General features: G+C 38.3%; 1 protein-coding gene across 4 annotated transcripts in view; it reads left to right on the top strand.

Annotated features, from left to right (window-relative positions):
• The window catches only part of DENND1A (DENN domain containing 1A), a 541,554-nt gene that overhangs the window by 157,107 nt on the left and 361,809 nt on the right, over positions 1–22,638 (top strand). For all 4 annotated transcript variants that reach the window (XM_018055748.1, XM_018055746.1, XM_018055747.1 and 1 more), the window contains exon 4: positions 13,074–13,123. In XM_018055748.1, the coding sequence (XP_017911237.1) occupies positions 13,074–13,123 (50 nt within the window). The remainder of the gene's footprint in view (positions 1–13,073; positions 13,124–22,638) is intronic.

Here is a 22,638-nt window from a genome sequence, read left to right as displayed (position 1 = left end):
AAACAAAATTCTTATTTTGTAGAGTTTGTAGGAGAATGAGGCATGATATGTACATAACACCGGAATTAGTCTAGTTTTTAAATAAGAAATGTTTTCTAGTGTAGCATGAGGAAAATGAAGAGAAGACTTTGCTGTTTCTGTGTCATTGTTGATGTCTAGTATTGCATTAAGTCCTAGAATGTAGTTAAATCCAATAATATGGATAAAGAGCCTTGAGTCATAAAGTCATAAAGTGATAAAGTCTATTCTAATACCCCAGCTTCCCATTATAAGGCAGTAGTACCCTTCAGATAAGCCATTGTTTTCCCTTTCTCAAAGGCTAATGACCATAGCATCCAATCCAGGACACTTGTGAGTGCAGAAGGGGGCACCATGATAACATAGAGATAATGAGCATAACTAAAAGAAATCAGTCTTGAATATTCATTGGAAGGACTGATGTTGAAGCTGAAACTCCAACACTTTGGCGACCTGATGCGAAGAACCGACTCATTTGAAAAACCCTGATGCTGGGAAAGATTGAAGGAGGGAAGAGAAGTGGACAACAGAGGATGAGATGGTTGGATGGCATCACCGACTCAATGGACATGAGTTTGAGTAAACTCTGGGAGTTGGTGATGGACAGGGAGATGTGGCATGCTGCAGTCTATGGGGTCGCAAAGAGTTGTACACGACTGAGTGACCGAACTGAACTGAATGAGCATAACCAGGGTAAGCTGGGTGAGCTTGCACATAAGGTTACCATAACCTACGGCTTTTGACACAACAACAAAAATCTTTTATTCCACTGCTGCAGTTTGAAAATAAGATGGGAGGAGGTTGAGCTTCCAGGAGAGATGCAGTTGGCTTTGAATCTTAGGATTTCTATCACTGTCCATTTCCAGGCAGGCAAATTAGTTTGCTATTCTAACAGAAAATGAATTTACCTGACTTTCAAGGCTCAGTTCATGTGTAAGCAGGTAAGTGATAATGTCAATATCAGATTACTCATAGGATCCCTGTGTATATGTAAAGCTTCTAGCACAAGACAGGACACATATAGGCAGCTTTGTCAGTCTCCTTCCACTTGTCGCTTAACCTCCTCCAGAGGGCAGATGACCTCTGTTGGTATATGGGAAACAAAATACAGGCTGAGACAGAAGAACTTAGATAAATCAATTAGGTACTTTAAATTATATACATAATTCTTAGGTTTAAGTCATCAATGGTAAACCTTTGACAGGAAAGACTAATGTTACATTTTATATAGATTTAATAGTTTTCTCTATTTTCATTTTCTGTATTAATAAAAACTGATTCTCTGATAAACTCAGTTCTTTGTCCATTTGGTCTCACTGCTTTCCTATGAAGATTAAACAAGAAGACATGTAGACTGTTAGGTTCTGAAGGGAGATTTAAGCTGATCCTGTTCAAATCTGGTACAGTTGTTATGTTGTTCTCTTCAACCACAACCCCTCTCTCAGCTGCCAGGGTTATTATTGAGGCTCCTCTCCCATCTCAGAGGTCTGACAGGCACCCAGCTGTGTGTCTTTCCCCTCCTGTGGAAATGGAGGGTCTTGAGATTATGGATAGTCTTACGATAGGCATGATGGCAATAGGATTGGCATGGAAACTCAGGAGACTCAAGGAGCTCACTGAGAAGAGCATCTGAATCCCCTGGGAATCTAGAAGACTTGGGAGTAGACAGAAAGGTTAGGAGGTGACATGCAAGTGGGTTGCAGAAGATTCAAACCTTCCTAGTGACTTCCAGTGCCCAAGAATCAAGTCCAGACTCCCTAACATGCCCTCTAATGGCCTGCATGATTTGGTCTCTGCCACTCTCTCCCTTACCTCCTCTGTTCATCATGCCATGCTTATTTTATTTCTTTGAACATGCCAAGGGCTCTTACTCATGCTGTTGTTTATTTTTCCTGGTATTTATTTTCCTCTCCCTATCCTTCTTGCAATCTTTGTGTGGAAAACACCTCAGTTCAGTTTAGTTGTTCAGTTTAGTTGCTCAGTCGTGTCTGACTCTTTGCGATCCCAAGGATTAAAGCACGCCAGGCTTCCCTTTCCATCACCAACTCCCAGAGTTTACTCAAACTCATGTCCATTGTGTCAGTAATGCCATCCAACCATCTCATCGTCTGTTGTCCCCTTCTCCTCCTGCCTTCAATCTTTCCCAGCATCAGGGTCTTTTCCAATAAGTCGGTTCTTCACATCAGGTCGCCAAAGTATTGGAGTTTCAGCTTCAACATCAGTCCTTCCAATGAATATTCAGGACTGATTTCCTTTAGGATTGATAGGTTTGATCTCCTTGCAGTGCAAGGGACCCTCAAGAGTCTTCTCCAACACCACAGTTCAAAAGCATCGATTCTTTGGCGCTCAGCTTTCTTTATAGTCCTGCTCTCACATCCATACATGACTATTGGAAAAACCATAGCTTTGACTAGACGGACGTTCGTTGGTAGTGTCTCTGCTTTTTCATATGCTGTCTAGCTTTTCTAAACCTGTGCTCATTCCTCAAGTCCCAGCTCAAAATGTTGCCTTTTGAGATGCCTTTCTTGACCCTTTCATCTAAATTCAAGCCCCTGTCATTTTGTCTTAGAAGCTGTGAAAGGACTGAAGAGAGTGTGCTGTCACAATTTTAACAGTGTATTAGCGTATTCCTTTGCATAACATGTGTCTTTCCAACTGGATTGAAAACTCCATGCAGACAGGGTCATTAGCACATTGTCTGGTACTAAATTATCTTACTTAGGGAAATATACCAGTTTTCTTATCTAGAGATGACTTTAAAATATTCTTGATTTCTGGGACTCTCTTTGTTCTTTTTCTTGTTAATTGATACTTGGGAAGGCTTCTTCAGAGTTATTTTGAAATTCAACAACCATAGCAAATATTTGAATCAAAGTCACATGAATGGATCATCTGTACCCCAAGTACTGAAATTCTTTCTTGTTCTCATGGCATGAAAGGGATTAGCAGACAGCAGTGTACTAGGACCTAGATGATGCATCTGAATTTTCAACATGTTGAGGTACATGGGGAAGAAGTGTTCAAAGGAAGCTGGAATGGGCATCTGAAGTGGAGAGGTAGTTTAGAAATGAAGATTTGAGTTTGAGTTATTTACACAGTGATGGTAAAGTAGACTATATTGATGGAGGAAGATACAGAGAGAGAAGAAGGAAGATAAATTTCTGGGAAACCCATATAGGGAAATGGAGTTGGAGAGTGGAGCAGAAATTGAGAAGTGAGAGAGTCAACAGCTCTTCTTTGTTCTACATCCAATAGCACGTTGGGTGTACATATAACATGTATTTGAGTGAGTGGCCTGGAGAGCCCCAGAAAAAGCTTTTTGCTCTTTTAATATTGCTTTCTAAAATATTTAAAACTATGGAATCACATTACTGTACTACAGAAATTAACATTATAAATCAACTATACTTCAGTAAAATTATTTTTAAAATATTATAAACAAAATAACTCTCAAATTGAAGAGCTCTTAAGAATCCAGAGAGCATGAATCCATTTTTCTGTCAAGAAGACTCCTGTACCTTAATTGTAGTGGTGAACTGTTAATATAAGAAGAAATTGTTTCTCTGAAGAGGCCATGCCACGAAATAGTTGTGAATTCTGAGTAGTGGAAATATGTTTTCTTTTTAATTCTTTGTACTTCTTTGTATTTTAAATCATTTTTCCAAAAGAGAGCATGTTTGTGTGCAGTAGACGTTTGGCCATTTAGCAATAATCATGTGTGAATTGTTGGATCCCCAGACAACTAACATGATTGGCACTGTCATTTTACTTTTCAGGAATTTCTACATTTGAGTTTTGGAGTGTGGGTGAGTTTGTTCTGATAATGCTTGACCAATACTTTGGTCAAGACCAGGTTTCTTGACACTGTAGATCAGAGGTTAGGGCTCTTTTTTGTGTGTGTGACTTTTGAGCTAAGATGATTTTTACTTTTTTTGAAGAGTCAGTGAAGAGGGGAATCCAGAAAAATCTGTGACAGGGACTATAAGTGGCCCACAAAGCCTAAAATATTTACTACTAGACCCTTTATAGAAGAAGTTTGGTGTGCCCTTCTTTAGTTGGTAGTTATACATGAAATAACCCAAAACTTTCTTAAGAAAACTTCAAATGATGACTACAGTTTCAGAATTTCTTATGTGTCTTAAGTCTTTTCTTTTAAGTAGTGACTTAACTGTAAAGTTATGAAAGCACATTTTCATTGATGATATGTGAATTTGCTTGAAGATTGCCTTGTGTGACTTGACAGTATGGTCAGAAGTCTTTTGTACTGTATGCTTCATCACATAATAGTTCTGGAAAATGTTTAAACCTGTTTCAGTTGTGTTTAGTTTATCCCAGGCAGCCTCAGGTAAACATCAATGTGTTGGAGCAAGATATGTAATGTGAAATAAAACATATGGGGAATTGAATTATTTTGTTTATAGTTTTCTGGTGCTCTGAAGAGACATTTTCTAGTTGCAAAAGAGTAAAATCTTTGAGTGTTAGATTTTAGAAAACTATTTGAATTGTATACTTTTTATATCAATAGTGTTTCATATCACTTGCCTTCTGTCTTTGTAATGAGCTGTCATCGATCTGTTCTGCTCTGAGTATAAATTTCCCCAGTTCTTGAATCCTCCTGATATTGTTCCATCAGAATTTGCAAGTTGTATAAAATAAAAGTTGATTGTGAAACAGTTCTGTAATTGGAGATGATGGTGTACCGAGGCCCTGTCTAATCAATTGCTAAATAATTCTCTCTCAAAAGTGGATAAGATATTTACATTTTGATTTTCATATTCTACTCACAGTGTTGGTTGACAGTGTCTGACATCCCCTGCCACTGGATAAATAAAGCCTATTATTTCCTTTTCAACATTTTAAGTGATTACTCTCATACAAGAGCTAAGAAGCAGAAGGTTAGGTATATTATCAAACTATGATCCTGTCTACTTGAAGGAGCTGGGAATCTTGATTAATATGCCTTGTTAACTGATGATTTCAGTTCCATACTGGTAGTGCTAGAATAATTTGTATAAACCAAGCAGTACAGATTCCTTATTTTAGCACTAAAACTTACAAAGGCTTCTTTTAGCAGCCTTTAATTTTGTACTTATGTATGTGACATAGCCTGTGGCTGTGATAGCTACTGTGAATCTCCAGTTGTTTGGGGATGAAAGGAGGAGGCAGCTGGAAACTCGGTAGCTACATCTAGCTGTCTACCTAGAGAAGGCCTTGATTTCAAGTTTATCTAAACAAGCTCGACTAATCCCAACTATCTAGGGGGATCCACTGTCAAAACAAGCAGCGTGGCCCTGAGGCAAACACTGCTATACAGAAATGAAGGCTGGGGCTTCCAATACTCCGATGACTGCATACTGGAGGCTTTTTTCCCCCCTGAAAGAGGGTAAGAGAAGTAGAATTTGCATAATGCCTTTTCATTGGAAACTTTTGGAAAGCTGACAGACCTCCAGCTTATAGATCTGTAGCCACAATACATAGTCTATAGGAGAATCCTTGAATGACCTAACCATATTGAAAGAAAATATAAAAGCGTCCAAGTATAGCCAAGTGAGAGGAAAAGAGGCTGATGCATTGTCTAACATCTGCTGTACTTCTCGTTAGTTTTGTTCTTTGCTATTCTGTGTGGACTTTGGAGAAGCCTAAGACAGCCTAACATGAATCCTATAATCTTCCTTCTGAATATTTATGTAGCGTGCCAGCTTCTAAGCTGTCCTTTGCGTTTTCCTACTTCCCCCTCATTTTCATGCTCTCAAATGAGGCCAACATTTCAAAAGCTAAATAAATGTTTGTGAATGTTTATAAAAGATTTGCATAAATTTGTCCTTGTCTGACAAAGATCACTTTTTTCTTATGCCAGTTCTGAAAAAATTTTTTTAAGGTTTTGGTGCTTGTCTTGACAACAAAGTCCTGCATCCCAGAACAATGATTGCTGATTAAGTGGGTATGCAATTGTGACTGAATAGGCTTTCAAGATACTGGGTAAAAAGGCCTATCATCTGAAGGCTGAATTATAGAATTTAGAAAATGTTATCAGAAGTACACATTTAAATCTATTTTTTTGCTACCATATCATTAGGCTAGACAAAGAGTTCTTACAAGTTAAAAGAAAAGTATAACCACCCATGGTTTTAAAAATTCTCCTGTATAAATTTTAATAATTAGAATGTTTAAGTAATTCAGAATATCACTTTTCTTTCCTATGGTTGAATGTATTTAAAAATAACTGTTAGGCCTTTAGGCACTTTTGGGGAACTGTAAGGCTACCAGTTGTATGTGTTAATATGGCTATCAGAATGGTGATCAGAAGAAATATACTAGGCAGTCCTTTAAGATACCTGAGTGCACAATCATACCTTGAAAAAAACATAAACTACGTGAAATATGTGCTAGGTCTTAATTATAGGACACACACACACAGAGCCCAGACACTTGTGCTGCCAGTGTGTTTGCTGAATTCATTTATCTTTTAAAATTAGAATGGATTTTATGGGGTGGCAGGGGATGTTGTGGGTAGAGGTGCTAATTTAGTTCAGAGATATTCGAAGATTGGCAGGAGAGAGAGGTAACAGCCAGTTCTGTTAGTCCTTTGGTTGTATTGGTTTAGAGGTTTAAGTTGTCATTAAGGCACAAACTAGAGCCACTTCTCTGACACAGTTTTTATCACATCTGCTAGGCTTGTGTCCCAAGAGGAGACGTGGAGAGCAGTGAATTCAGCATGGGCCCATTATCGACTGCTTTTTCTCGTGTTGTAAAAGGAGTGAGACCTCAGGGAGGCTTGGAGCCTCCTCCCGTGTAATGTCCAAGTCAGATTTGAAGGGCTGGTGGCAGGAAAGCTTTGGCCTTGGGGTGTGAATTCTAAGAAACAGAGGCACAATTAAGTTTAAAAAATTCAAGGACTTTGAGCTTGATAATGAAAGATTTTTTTCCTAGACTAATGTGAATAGAAAAGTTGCCCATCTGTGCACATTTTCGTGAGCATTTAAAATATTTAAAATCTGACAGTTTTTAATATGCTTACAAAATAGTATTTCTATTAGTAGTTTGTTTTTTTTTTTTTGAGTAGTATCTTCCTGAGGGCAAGTTGCTTCAGTAAAATGATATTTGCACTTTCGCTGCTGGGACTTTCTTCCTTGGTACGTTCTGATTTATGTGTCCCCCACCAATGTTCTCCCCAACCTTGCCCCTGCATTTCCCTCCAACCTTTCTTTCTCTTAGATAAATTGATAACATAAATGTTCAGACAATAGGATTTGAAAGGTTTAGGGAAATGAACAAAGCAAAATATTGTGGAGTAATACTGTTAAGTGTAAGGAATTGTATTACTGATACCTCTGAATGCTAATTGTGGAGATTCTAACCAAATCATTTGTTTGTTTTGGAGGTATTTGAAATAGTGTAAAAAATATTATTAAACATTGACCTTATAAATATAGCTCTCTCATTTTCAAACCTTTTGCTGTAAGGTTTAAAGTTAATAAAATGAAATCTGAGAATATAGGATGTTACATAATATTGTAATTTGGGGACAACTTTGTTTTAAGTAATATTTAAAGAAAGGGAAGGATACAAAAGGATAAAGTGATTGTGTAGAATTAAAAACTTTTTTATAAGACTCAGTGTTTTTACTTTGGACTTCAAAGGTCATGAAGATTTAGATTTAGAATTAGTTCTAGAGGTGGCTCTTCTGTTGTAAGCTTTCCACCAATGTACTTAATGTCCTTGATAATTTAGATATAAAGTGTATATGATACATGATATAGAAAATGGTGAATTTCTATATATTATTATAATTTAATTTTTAATTACTGTATTAACTATGCATATTAGATATTACACGTATGGCTCAAAATTAACTAAAGTTTATAAAAAGTGAACTGGGAGTAAGTATTGCAATAACCAAAGAAAGGAAGCAGACTTTGTATGTAGCATTTGAGCACCGTTGTTAGAAATTTGACTCGGCTTTTATGTTTGGGTGTTGAAAGGCCTTTCTGTAAAATCCCTTATTCAAAGCTTTTTCTCACTGAAAAAAAAAAAATACAAAAATTTGGTTGTAACTGTAGTATGGATCTTGGGTTTAATTTGACATTTCTAGTGAAGGAGAAAAATTGTATTTCCTGTTTTCATATTTAGGAAATTTCTGATCAACCTCGTTAAACTTAGTGCTAATTAAGCTTCTAAGACCTTACCATTCTGTTTTACTCTTCTTAATCATAAGCATTAAAACCTCTGTTAGCTTTCATTTGGAGTCCCTGGTTTTAACTTGAAATGGTTTAAAGTAGAAATTTTGTTAGCTTTTTTATATGTTTGGATTTTGTGTGTGTTCTGTTTTTAACTTTCAACTTGAGTTTTAAGATCATCAATCAAAGACTTTTCTTTCAAGTCAGTTGCACTGATCTCAATTGCAGGACTTAGAGGGTCAGCATTTCCCTGATGCTATTAAAAAAAAAATTAAACATAGAAACAGAGTATTTTAGAAATAGAGTATTTAGAAACAGTGAAACAGTATTTGGGCTCCACTGATCTACATCTACATTTTGAAATGAACAAATAAATTAGACATGAATAACCCAGGAAATGCTCTCTTACTGTCTCCCTGCTTCTTTCTCCTTCACTCTTTCTTTGGACAAAGGTAAATTATCGACCACTATACCAGCAATCTACAAAGAGGCTGATTATAGCTTTACATATTTTAAAATATATTCATTTATTCAAGCCATCTCTTTACTCTATTTAAATGTCTTTCTGCACACATTTAATTTTTCCTTTTGAGCTGTTGAGAATGTGCCTCATTTCCCAACATTTTGTAACCCCACTGGACATTATAATCAGCATGCATTTTTGTCTTTCAGGTGGCATTTATTTGTGGAGTGTGTATGTCTGTGTTTGACTGTCAGTTGTTTTAATCTACTAAATACAACTAATTTTTGCTTATGGGTTTCAGTGAAGTAAGGAAAACAAAGTATTTGACATCTGAACTGATGGGTGTTATAGGATCTCATATACCCTCTCACTCCACACCCCAAATCCAGGGGGAATTGGTTTAGCCTTCTCATTATTAATAATCCTTATTAACTAAATTAAATTGAGTCTTCAAACTTTTTTGCCTCCAGATAGAATTCTACTATAAATAATATTATAAATGTAAAATTTTACCAGGTTTTTAAGGTAATATCTCAGTTTCAACAGAACATAATTGACTTTGTCCATATTGGAATAAGTTCCCTTGATGGGCCCTCTGACTTTATGTGAATTCAAATTGGGTGAAGTAAATCCAAAGAAGACTGAAATAAATCTTGAGTTCATTTCTGATTTTCATTTGCAAGTAAATCCAGAGTTAGGGTTGTTGATTTCATATTTTGGTTCACATTCTGAGATTTGGTTTATCTCCGTGTGGGCAGAGCTTTGTAGATGTTGCTTTTCTCCTGTACTGTGTGATCTGCTGCTTAATATACACATAACTGAAAGGTTAGTGCAACTACCCGCCCTCCACACTTTCTCCCTGCCCCCTCTGCTGTTACTTCTTCCAACATGAAGTATTGCATATTGTGTTGGGAAGAAAAGCCCTTTTGGAAATTGCCTATTTCATAAATTGTCTGGTGACACAAAGGGGTTGAATGCTGTATTCTTGTCTCATTTATTTTGAAAACTTTGCTACTGAACTCACCTTAATCAATGAGCTCAGTGTTGTCTCCAATAAGTTATGTGTTGGATATATTGATTGGGAGGGATTTTAGAAAACCCGTCTGGGGTTTATAATGTCAGCAGTGTTTTGATTATGAAAAGAGTTGGAACCTGGGGACATGGAACCAGGTGGCGAATGTCCTAAAGCCAGTGGTGACATGGTGGGCTGGTTCCCTCCTGGGATCTAGTTCATGCCCTGCACTTTAACTGTGGTGACTGGCTACTATAGATGCACTTTTTGCTCATTAAAATGTTAAAAAATCAAACTGTACATAAAAAGATTTGTGAAAATATAAACTTGGGAATTGATCTGGAGAGCTGGCACAGTCTTCCCCACCCCCTGCCTTAGCAATGAGGTCATTTACATTTCATCAGCTGTACTGCATCTCGAAGACCGATTTATGTGGCAGTTGAGGTTGTACTGAGGCTAGTTGTCTGAAAGAGCTTGGGTAGGCTAGAGAGACAGACAGAGATAGAGAGGAGGAAACAAGAAAATTGCCTTTCACAAAGAAAGTTCTCTAGCCAGAGACACAGGTTCTAGAGAGAAAAAGGGGTTGGTAACTGGCTAGTGACTGTTTTCCCAGTAAAGTTAATATTGAAAGACTGGGGGATACTGTACTATAAGCATAATGCTCAAAATATGTTTAAATCAGGGTTTTTAAAGTCCCCTTTCTCAGAGAGTGGTACTTTTCATATCAAACTAATTGTGTTTTTTCTTTGGAATGAGAGGATCAGGTAGTTAAATGTTTATATATAGGGGAGAACATCAATATTAAGAAAACCGGTTTGTTTAATCAGTTTTTGTTTATAGAAAACATTACTTGTTTTCCCCTTCTTCCTGTCCTCCCCAAACTGAGAAGTTAATTTTTCAGTTCTGATTGAGATAATGTGTGAATATGCCTAACATAGAGCAATGCTCATTTTTGTTTTCTTCTCTGACAGCACACCACCGTGTTGTTTGACTTAAATTGGAATATCAAGCTCTTGTAATATCACAAACATGAAGAAACATATTGTAATGCACAAATATGTGCCTACATTTGCCTTTATTCCCTTCCCTCCTCCCCTCCTCCATCCCATTGCTTAATTAGACTTATCACTGCTTTCTTGAGTAAAAAGGAAAACTCTTGGGAGGTGGGTTATACTCGGCCTACATTGGGTATTTTGATATTTGTTCTAATATTATCTGACAGACAAGTTCATGATTGGTTATTACTCTTGACATTAGAAAGTGGTAAGTAGTTTCTGTATTGTAGTAAGTAATAAGTTGGTCATATTAGATTTCTCTGAGTCCGCTGTAGCCATGGGGGTCCTTTCTTTCAAAAAATCTTGAGGCCTTTTGGCAGCTCAACTCCAGCATAGAGTAGAGGAGTATTTCTGCACCTGTAACTTTTGAAGGGTAAAGGATAAAATGTCTTTGTAGCTGATGTTGGCAATGAGTGAGCACAGGGGACTGAGTTTTAAAGAATGCTTGGTACATAAACTAGAGTCAAACAATGCTTTGTGGTATTTGAAACTTGATGTGAAAGGAATTTGTAAGACATTTCATTTTGCATGTAAATCCTAAAAGCCTAGTTTGTGGGGGGTTATAATATATTTTATAATTAAAACTGCAGACATTAAAATGAATATTTTGTACGATCTCTTTGCCAGTATTGGCCTGATAATAACATTATGCATTGAGAAACTGCCGTTGTTTTTCTGTTTCCCTGTTACCTATTGCAATTTACTTTAACATGAATTTTAAAACAATATATACACATACACACACGCACATATATATATAGTCTTTGACTATGCCGCATTATGAAATTAACTAATGTATTGGTAATGCCCTCAGGATATGCTAAGGTATTCTTACTCATCATTTTTCACTTTTCTTTTCCTTTTCTGTTTCATGACATGCCTTAACAGTACTGTGATATACATCCAGTCCAAAATGATATTAAAAAGTAGGATATGCTCAATTGAATTATGTAGGCAGAACATGCTCTGGCAGAGGAAGTCAATGTGCTTTCTGCTTCATTGAGTGGGTTATTAGATTGATGTGGTTTATTTCTTGAATGATAGAACTGGTTTTAAAAATAAATGAAGCGAGAAGCATCAATTCAGTTAGCATTGATAATTCATTATTATTGGTTAGAAAAGTGCTACATTTGTAAACTGATCTTTAATTTATCACTTGGATTAGGATTTGCAATGGGCAGGTTTGTTTTAATTTGAACCAGCTTCTCAATGACTGAAAAATGTGTTCTTCATTTTGTCTTGAAGTTGGGATTTTAAATTGTTAAAAAGCAAATCAAATGCATGAAAGGAATACTTTTTTTTAAAATTTATAACATTGGTCTATGAACTTATGATAAGCACCAACTGTGGTCTGTCCAAGTTTGCTGTTAAAATTAAGTCAAGTTAGAGAAAATTCTACGAAGGAAATAGTAATTACTTGAGTTTGTGTGTTGCAGCGTATATATTCTCTATACGTGTATCTATTAGGAAGAGTCCTATACTGCTTTATATTGTGTCTCATATAGTGTTCTTAATGTTAGAAGTTTCTCTTTCATGAATAACTCTTTGAAGTGTCTGGTTTTTCTTGTACCCTTTTGCATACTTTGCCTGAATAATGTTTGGTGTTATATACCTACATATTTGTAAAAAGAAATTTAAACTGGTAGTTTACTTTGGGTTTTTATAAATTGCAAGCAGGTAAGTGTGTACAATTTTGATAATGATGTTTAATGATAAAGACTAAAAATACCGCACCCTTAAAATTATTATAGTTTGATTACAAAATAAATTCATGCCAGAAATGATAACTTCTTTATAATGTAAATAAAGTTTTAAACTCTAAAAAAAACTGTAGTTGATAGTGTTTTGGGACAATTATCTTCAAGTTGGTTCTCTATTTTGCTTGTGATTTGGCCTATTGATGTTGAGAAGCGTTGTCTAATCCTGGCCCCCTCTGTTCCTAGGTAACAGGCAAAAATGGTGCCAGCAACAGCGGCCCTGCCAGGCCAAACCCATGTGGCTCAGTGTTATTCACTCTGATCCATATGGTCAGGCTGGAGATGGTCCCTGGAGGGGTGTTAACACTCAGCAACCCACCCGCCTCCCTCCCTTCAGAGCTTTCCTGCACGACTCCTGCTGCTTGCCCATGTGTGATTCTTGATTAATTTTTCATTTTTAATGAAGTTTGATCATGTTTATTATTTCTCATGATTGACTGCCTGGTACTCCTCCCATGTAATTGATAAAGCCCATATTTCTTCATCTGTCTCCTCTTTCTTTAGGGTAAAGTTGCTAGATTGTGTGCCGCGGTTAATGTTAGATTTATTGGTCCCATTAGATGTATAAATTATCTCTCTTTCTCTCCACAGGAAGTTCTACAGACTCTGACCAAGTTTTGTTTCCCCTTCTATGTGGACAGGTAGTATCAGATTTCCAAACTTTACTAGAAAGAAAAAGTGTCAATAAACTTGCTATGGAAAATAAAAACCATACCATTCTTAACATTCTATCTGTTTGACCATGATTTAAAATACCTGTGTTCCAAGGAGAGTTACAGTATTCTCCTTTTCTGGGGATTTTATTGACACCATCAAAAAGTTTAAAGCCTAGAGCTTTGCATTGGTTAGTTTGTATGATGTAGTTTATGTGACATTAATTTTTAAATTTTGGTTATCAGACTCAAACCATGATTAAGAATGGTTGGTATTTAATCCAGTTCTATTTAATTTTTATTGAAATATGAATATATTTTACTTAACCAAGTAATATTGCCTTGTGAGTATTATATGGACTTTGTTTTAAATTTATTAGACTTCAACCTTAAATCAGCATAGGCCCAACTTGTTCAAAGGTATTCAGCTATTTAAAAGGCATGTTGCCAAATAGTGTCTTGAATTTTGTGTAGCTGGCTAAGAATAGTATCTCTGGGGAAATAACCATTTTCAATAGATTGCTAAACTAAAAAATAAATCATCTGAATATTTCCTTAATATTTGCATTATGATTCACTGTCTCTTGAAGCAGTACAAATATGAAAACTTGAAGATAATTAAAACAGTCTGAGAGACTACTTTTGTTTTCAAATAAGCCAATAGCTTATTTATAAATGGCTTACTTTTACAACAATTTTAGAAGTTTTTTTGACTAATAAAACTATAATTTACTAACAATGTTAATAAAATGACAAAACAATTATCTTATTTTCAAGAAGTGTCTATATATGTTTCTTTATAGTTTAAACATTATTTTTGCAGTCATTCATTTTTTCACTTGATTGCTGCCTATTTGTAATGTTTTCTTCATGGAAAATTGAACTATGAAACTGTATAAATGTTATATATTAAAAATTCTATTTTTAGTGATAGAAGTTTTAGAAAATATCATTATAAATAATAAGTGCCATATCTGTTCCAAGAAAGTTATACAATGTGCCCATCTTTAGGAAGGTTCTGTTGTGTATTTTAGTATACCCAGACAAGGCAGGCCTGAAAGAATTTAGTGATTTGGAGTGCATATGGGTAGTATTCTGCTTGGATCTCTTCTACACTTTGTAGTAGCAGTGTCCTGGTTTATTCGGCATAAACCTAAGAATGGTGTGAGATGGGAATTGGTAGTCAAAGGAGTCTAAAAGAGTACTAAAAAGCAAAGGAGTACTAAAAAGCAGCTCTGGAATGTTGCCAACCACTTATACTCACTGTTTTCTCTGGTTTAACATGTTATTTTTTAAGCCAGTCAACCACTGTAGTCTTTTCCAGACTCAGGCCTTTTAAAATCCTGGTACCAGGGCTGTTTTAGTAGCAGGTTGATGCTCAAAACAGAATAGCCTTAATTTTAAGAGGGTCAGTCTTTGTAATGAAAGTCCTCTTGTCTCTTCTTTATCCTATTGCTTCTAAAAAAAGCAAGGAAATAGGGTTTTGTTTAGAGAGGTTTAATGCAAACTTCACATTTGTATGTATGAATTAGCGATGCATGAAATCTCCTCCAGTCACTTATAAACTGTATTACAAATTATGGCAGGGACATATTTATACAGATTAATAAAGCTGAAATGTTTTTAAAATGTGTTGAGGTGTTTAACAAAGAAAAATAAGAATATATTTTTATATGACTCCTTGTTAGAGTGGTGATCTGTTTTGGATAGGTATTCCTTAATTGACTTTATTATAAACTAATATTAGAAGAAATGTGCAAGGAGATTAAATCCCTCCAAATACACCCACACCCCTTCCCTCTGTCTCTCATGCAACACACCCATCTTTACTTACCTACCTGTCTGAGTAATTACATTCTAAAATGGAAGAAAAGCAAAGTCCTTAGGTTTTAGTCCTTTAGGATGTCACTAGTAATGTCTAATGGCTTTACTTTGTTAGAAAAACATCTTTCTTCTAAAATGCTTTTCTCCAAATTAACCTCCTCTAATTGTGTTCCCCATATTTTTTTTTCACAAAAAGATTTGGGACTGAACTGTCTCTTTATGGATATATTTTAATCTTTACTGTGTGCAATGGTTCTTTCTTAGATTGTATTGTTTTACCCACCCTGTAGGCATTGATAACTCTCATTGATACAAATAAATAACTTTATTTGGGGGACTGTATTTTTCTCTTTTCTGTTGCCCCACTTCTACCTGTCGCATACTTCAGTGCAGAGAAGATGATAATGATTAAGTTTAGGTAGGTTTAGTCGCTAAGTCGTGTCTGACTCTTGTGACTCCATGGACTGTAGCCCACCAGGCTCCTCTGTCCATGGGATTTCCCAGGCAAGAATACTGGAGTGGGTTGCCATTTCCTTCTCCAGGGGATCTTCCCAACCCAGGGATCAAACTCAGGTCTTCTGCATTGCAGACAGACTCTTTACTGACTAAGCCAATTAAGTTTATTTACAAAACAAAACAAAACAAAGTTTTAATGTCACTGTTTTTTATTAGCTTGCAGTTAGCACAGTCAGATGGATATGTCCAGATTCCAAGACCCACAAAACCCCAGATGTATTTATGATATTGTTTGACTTAGAAAATATGTTGGCATGGGAGATAAATAATGCTCCAGGTGATTATTTTCAAAAAAGAAAGCTTCCTAATCTTTTCAGTATCTGTGCTTTTCTACCTCAAGGAACAGTAATACAACTTTCTGATATTTCTGGTATATATCAAGAGTGGGATTTTCACAGTCATCATTAAATCATCCGTTAACATTGACATCTTGCTGTCTCATCTGTTGTTTTAAGATTTTTCTTTCTGAAGCTAGGAGTTATGAAAAATAATAATGCTGGTAGCTCTTCAAAAGAAAGTGTTTTCTCATGTATTACCTCATTTTATCCTCCTATCATAAAAGATGAGAACAAGTGCTGTTTTCTTCACTGGAAGAAATCTGAGTTGTAGAGAAATTGTGACTTACCCAAGGATTGCTTAGGCTGTTAGCACAGTTTAGATGTCCATCTCCCAAAATGAGTACTTTTTTTAGTAGACCACTTTGTGGGAAGACCAGTCACCAAATAGAGGGAGGGAAAGAAGGGCATTAGTATTTCAGTTCTTAAATGATTTTAGTGAATGTTCTGGACATTTTTACAGTAATACCTCATTTATTCTTCACAGCAACTCTAGGTGATAGATGGTGGTGGTATCTCTTTTTACAAAAGAACCAAGGAAGGTTCAGAATGTGTAGCATTACGTTGGATAATATGGAAATAGTATTGTACTCTTCACATGTTTCTCAGTCTAGTCCAGAAAGTTTTGTAAAGACACAGTAAACAATATCTGTCTAAAAGGGTAGCGAGGTTGGGACAGACAGAGATGGTCAAAGAAAACATTGTATAGAGAGTGAGGCTTGTATTTAGACTGCAAGGACAGCAAGAAGGGGGTAAATGGGAAGCCCCAACACTGAAGAGCAAAGTAGATGAGAAACTGTGAATGAGCCTAGACATCTAGAGATCATTTGACCCGAGCAGGTGGAGCCTCCTGCTGAGAGGATACTGTGTATGTACGAAGAGCTTGGACTCTCACAAGAAAGGGGGTCTTGAAAACGTGTGGGAATAAGACCACAGGACTTTAAAGCTGAAATTAATCTGACTCAAGCATCCCATTTTACAGAAGGGAAAGTAAGATCTGTAAAGGTGAAATGCCTTGCTTATATCACAACTATGTAATTACAGAGCTAGGGGAATAAAAAACAGATAATCTTATTCCCAAGCCAAAGTCATGTCTCCCCTAAACTATACTTGAGGCTCTTGATGGAAAGGAACAGTGAAGTGACCAGTGCTGAGATCCTTGTATCACTCTCAAAATTTTTTTATTATTATTTATGAAAGCAGTCTCTTAAAGATTTGAATACCACTTCATATTGCAGTTCTACTTACTTGCTCTTGATAGCTGGCAACCTGCTTCCATTGGTCAAAGCACTCAGGAGACTCATTGGATGATGGAAAAGCTATTCTTCTCTATGTTTGTGCTTGTCTTCTTTCAGAACCCATAAAACCAGCTACCATTCAGTCGTCCTATTAATTATACTAGTACACACAAGTGACATGAGCATGAAGTGAAATGACAGTCTTTTCAAGGGCAGAGGCATCATTTAATGATTTAGGATGTAATCACAGGTACAAATGTGGTTCTGATGCTATTCACCATTTTTGTACGTATCTGTTATGTGCCATGAATTGTGTTGTGTTCTTTTCCTTCACTAAAGACTTACACATCTAAACATTGCCTTACAACTGAAGGCAACGTTGCCATTGTCATAAAGCCACATATGAGAAAACAGAGGCTCAGATAGGTTCAGTAATGTGCCCAAGGTCCCACCATTGGTAAGTGGTAGAGCTGCTTTTGAAGCCCACATTTGTATGACTTCCAGTTCCGTCGTACTTGTTCTATATCATACTGTCACCATTAGATCCATCACGCCACAAATTAACCAAGCATTCTTAACATTTATTTCAAAAGCAATATATATTTATTGTGAAAAATTAGAAAATTCAGATAACTGAAGACAAACCCATTTTTGTTCAGATAATTGAAAGATGGAACTGAGGCACATGATTAGTGCATTGGTATGTGTCTGCCCAGACCTCTCTTCTTGCTTCCACTTCTATACATTCATCCTTCTGTACTTTTCAAAACTGAATCCCTTTGGCCACCTTCATCCCTTGTTTTCCATCCTTGGTTTAATCCCTTGGTTTAGCTTGAACTATTGGTTAATCTATGCCTCGTGACCATTTTGTATAACGTTCGAGAACCATGAAGCAATTGGGCTTTAGTGGACAGGGCATCAGGGGTAGCAACTAGGAGACCTCAGTTATAGTTTTCATTCTGCCATTGACTTGCTCTGTACTCTTAGGCAAGTGACTTCTCCCACGAGCACCTTAGTTTCTTCGTGGATGAAATGAGGGAATTGAACTAGATCCCTGCTGTTCCTTCTAGTTTTGATACTTGTTCTGTTTTGATAATTTTTTGCTTCTCTAGTTATGATTCATTTTTACTTTGCCAGGCTCATATAGATGAGGGAATGGAGGGATCTCTGCTGTTAAGAGTGAGTTTCTCGAGCAGATATTTGGCAGTGTGTTACCTACTCTTAGTCCCCAGGCATTTTGGGTCAATGCCATTTTTGCCACTTGGATCTTTGTGCAGCTAATGTAAAAAACCCGAGTCTTAGGCAGATGAAAGGTGTGTTTATGGAAGGAAACTTTGAGGTTCATATGACTAAAGGTTGGGAGATGTGGTAATTTGATAAAACTTGATTCCTGTCTGATGTTTCATATACAGTGAGGGAAAGGAGAAGCAGCTGCAATGGATGCTTTGGCAGTAGATGGCCAGCTTTTCTGGGAAGCTGTAATAAACAGGTTTGGCAAAATGTTTCAGTTCCATCTCTCAAATTTTATAAATTCATAATAATAATAATTACTTCCACTGTGTACCTATTAGATGCCAGTTACTTTGTCTATATTATTTCTAATCTTTAAAACCACTTTGCAAAGTAAATATTTTTCCTATTTTAGAGATGAGGCTCAGAGAGGTGCAATAACTTGCCTATGCTCATCACATCAGTAGTGAGTGGTATATCTGGGATTCTAATCCAAAGTCCAAACCTTACTGTTTCATCTTCTTTCTCCTGCATCATAAGCCTCTGCCTGTATTCTGTATGGAATTATTCCTAACAGCTTAAAAACATTCTGGTATTCCTCCATCCTAAAAATAATAGCTATTTTTTATTTTTCATGAAGTCTTTTGACTTCTGTGGTAGTCCAGACGGTAAAGCGTCTGCCTACAATGTGGGAGACCCAGGTTCAGTCCCTGGGTCGGGAAGATCCTCTAGAGCAGGAAATGGCAACCCACTCCAGTATTCTTGCCTAGAAAATCCCATGGGCGGAGGAGCCTGGTGGGCTACAGTCCCTGAGGTCCCATAGAGTCAGACATGACTTAGCGAATTCACTTTCACTTTTTTGATTCTTCATGCCCATTCAATTACTGCCTATTTCTCCTCTTTTTGGAAGAGTTACCTGCACTATTTAATTTGTTGCTCTGCCTTCAAGCGTCTGCCTGGAATGCGGGAGACCCGGGTTCGATCCCTGGGTCGGGAAGATCCCCTGGAGAAGGAAATGGCAACCCACTCCAGTACTCTTGCCTGGAGAATCCCATGGAGGGAGGAACTTGGTAGGCTACAGTCCATGGGGTCGCAAAGAGTTGCTCATGACTGAGCAACTTCACTTTTCTTAAGCTTGTCTTCTGCTCTGACATTCAACTAGCGCTTTTCTTATCAAGATTGTCTGAAGCCTCCATGTTGTTCAATTCAGTAGGTGTCCTTTCTCTTATCTTGATGCCTGTGGATACAGTCAACCACTCCCTCCTGCTTGTTCTGCCTGGTGGTTCTTCTTTTCTTTCTTGTTGATCTCTACTCATCCTTTAAATGGGCTTCCCTGCTGGCTAAGATGGCAAAGAATCTGCCTGCAATGCAGGAGACTTAGGTTCCATCCCTGGTTTGGGAAGATCCCCTAAAGTAGGAAATGGCAACCCACTCCAATATTCTTGCCTGGAGAATCCCCATGGACAGAGGAACCTGGCGGGCTACAGTCCCCGGGGTCGCAAAGAGTCAGACACGACTGAGCACAGCACAGCACATCCTTTAAATTGGTGTTTCTCTGACTTAGTCCTGGTTTTTCTTACATTTCTCTGAACATTGTTTCTAAGTGATCTTATCCTTTACTGTAGTGTGAAACACCATCTTTGTGTAGATGCCTTTCTAATTAATAGCTCTCAATCAGTTCAGTTCAGTCGCTCAGTCATGTCTGACTCTTTGCGACCCCATAAATCGCAGCACGCCAGGCCTCCCTGTCCATCACCAACTCCCGGAGTTCACCCAGACTCACGTCCATCGAGTCCGTGATGCCATCCAGCCATCTCATCCTCGGTCGTCCCCTTCTCCTCCTGCCCCCAATCCCTCCCAGCATCAGAGTCTTTTCCAATGAGTCACCTCAATTCATGAGGTGGCCAAAGTACTGGAGTTTCAGCTTTAGCATCATTCCTTCCAAAGAAATCCCAGGGTTGATCTCCTTCAGAATGGACTGGTTGGATCTCCTTGCAGTCCAAGGGACTCTCAAGAGTCTTCTCCAACACCACAGTTCAAAAGCATCAATTCTTCGGTGCTCAGCCTCCTCACAGTCCAACTCTCACATCCATACATGACCACAGGAAAAACCATAGCCTTGACTAGATGGACCTTAGTCGGCAAAGTAATGTCTCTGCTTTTGAATATACTGTCTAGGTGGGTCATAACTTTTCTTCCAAGGAGTAAGCGTCTTTTAATTTCATGGCTGCAGTCACCATCTGCAGTGATTTTGGAGCCCCCCCAAAAATAAAGTCTGACACTGTTTCCACTGTTTCCCCATCTATTTCCCATGAAATGATGGGACCGGATGCCATGATCTTTGTTTTCTGAATGTTGAGCTTTAAGCCAACTTTTTCACTCTCCTCCCTCACTTTCATCAAGAGGCTTTTTAGTTCCTCTTCACTTTCTGCCATAAGGGTGGTGTCATCTGCATATCTGAAGTTATTGATATTTCTCCCGGCAATCTTGATTCCAGCTTGTGTTTCTTCCAGTCCAGCATTTCTAATGATGTACTCTGCATATAAGTTAAATAAGCAGGGTGACAATATACAGCCTTGACGTACTCCTTTTCCTATTTGGAACCACTCTGTTGTTCCATGTCCAGTTCTAACTGTTGCTTCCTGACCTGCATACAGATTTCTCAAGAGGCAGGTCAGGTGGTCTGGTATTCCCATGTCTTTCAGAATTTTCCACAGTTTATCGTGATCCACACAATCAAAGGCTTTGGCATAGTCAATAAAGCAGAAATAGATGTTTTTCTGGAACTCTCTTGCTTTTTCCATGATCCAGCGGATGTTGGCAATTTGATCTCTGGTTCCTCTGCCTTTTCTAAAACCAGCTTGAACATCAGGGAGTTCACGGTTCACGTATTGCTGAAGCCTGGCTTGGAGAATTTTGAGCATTACTTTACTAGCATATGAGATGAGTGCAATTATGCGGTAGTTTGAGCATTCTTTTGCATTGCCTTTCTTTGGGATTGGAATGGAAACTGACCTTTTCCAGTCCCGTGGCCACTGCTGAGTTTTCCAAATTTGCTGGGATATTGAGTGCAGCACTTTCACAGCATCATCTTTCAGGATTTGAAACAGCTCAACTGGAATTCTATCACCTCCACTAGCCACTACCATCTTACTTGGGTTTCTCTTACCTTGGGTGTGGGGTATCTCTTCACGGCTGCTCCAGCAAAGCACAGCTGCTGCTTCTTAACTTGGACGAGGGGTATCTCCTTACTGCCGCTGTTCCTGACCTTCAACGTGGGATAGCTCCTGTAGGCCCTCCTGTGCCTTTGCAGCCACCGCTCTTTGGGATGCTCCTCCCAGCTACCGCCCTTGGCCTCGGGCTCGGGGTGGCTCCTCAGGGTCACACCCCTGGCCTCGGTCGCGAGGTGGCTTCTCCCAGCTGGCCCTGACCTCGGAAGCGGGGTGTCTCCTCCCGGCCGCCCCTGACCTTGGGCACGGGGTACCTCTTCTCGGCCACTGCCCCTGACCTCGGACGTGGGCTAGCTCCTCGCAGCCGCCCCTGACCTCGGACGTGGGGTAGCTCCTGTCGGCTGCCGCCCCTGACCTCGGACGTGGGGTAGCTCCTGTCGGCTTCCGCCCCTGACCTCGGATGCAGGGTAGCTCCTGTCGGCGGTTCCTGCGCAGTCTCAGCCTGCCACTCTAGGCCGCTGCCCCTGACCTCGGATGTGGGGTAGCTCCTCTCGGCCTCGTAGCCGCCTGCGCTTAGTGCGCCGGCTCTCGCCCAAGCCTTTCCCCAGATTTCCTATTTACTGTGTTCAGCTATGTACTCGACATTTCTATTTACAAGATTCTTAGACTTAATATCACAAATAAAACTCTTGGAGCTCTTCCCAAGCATGTTAGTCGTTCCTGCCATTAAATGGTAATATACTGCCTTTTTACTCTATCTCAGTTCATCTGCTGACTCTTAAGTTGGATCTATCCACCTGATGCATTTTCACTCTCTCTACAGGAGTTAAACCACCATCTAGTCTCATCTGGACTAGCCTCCTGACTTGCTCTAGCCTCCTGACTTCTCTTTTTCTGCTTCTACCTTCTTCCAAACTTTTCCGTCTAAGAGTCAGATAAAAATTATAGAACTGTAGAGCAGACTGTTATTCACTTGATTAAAATCATTCAATAGCTTTCCATTGCCCTTACAAATCAATCAAACAGTCAATCTTAATTCTTTACCATGATCTATGGAGTACTCTGCCTGACCTGGTGCTTGCTTTATCTAGCACCTTGCTAAATCACTTCCTCCTGCTCCCCTGTGCCTTAGATGTACTGAAGTCCTTTTTGTACTGTGAGCATGCCGAGAGCTGTTTCTAACCAAAGAA

The sequence above is a fragment of the Capra hircus genome, chromosome 11 (genome assembly GCF_001704415.2).
Source record: "Capra hircus breed San Clemente chromosome 11, ASM170441v1, whole genome shotgun sequence".
Lineage (NCBI taxonomy): Eukaryota > Metazoa > Chordata > Mammalia > Artiodactyla > Bovidae > Capra > Capra hircus.
This window is presented reverse-complemented; position numbering and strand designations above follow the sequence as displayed.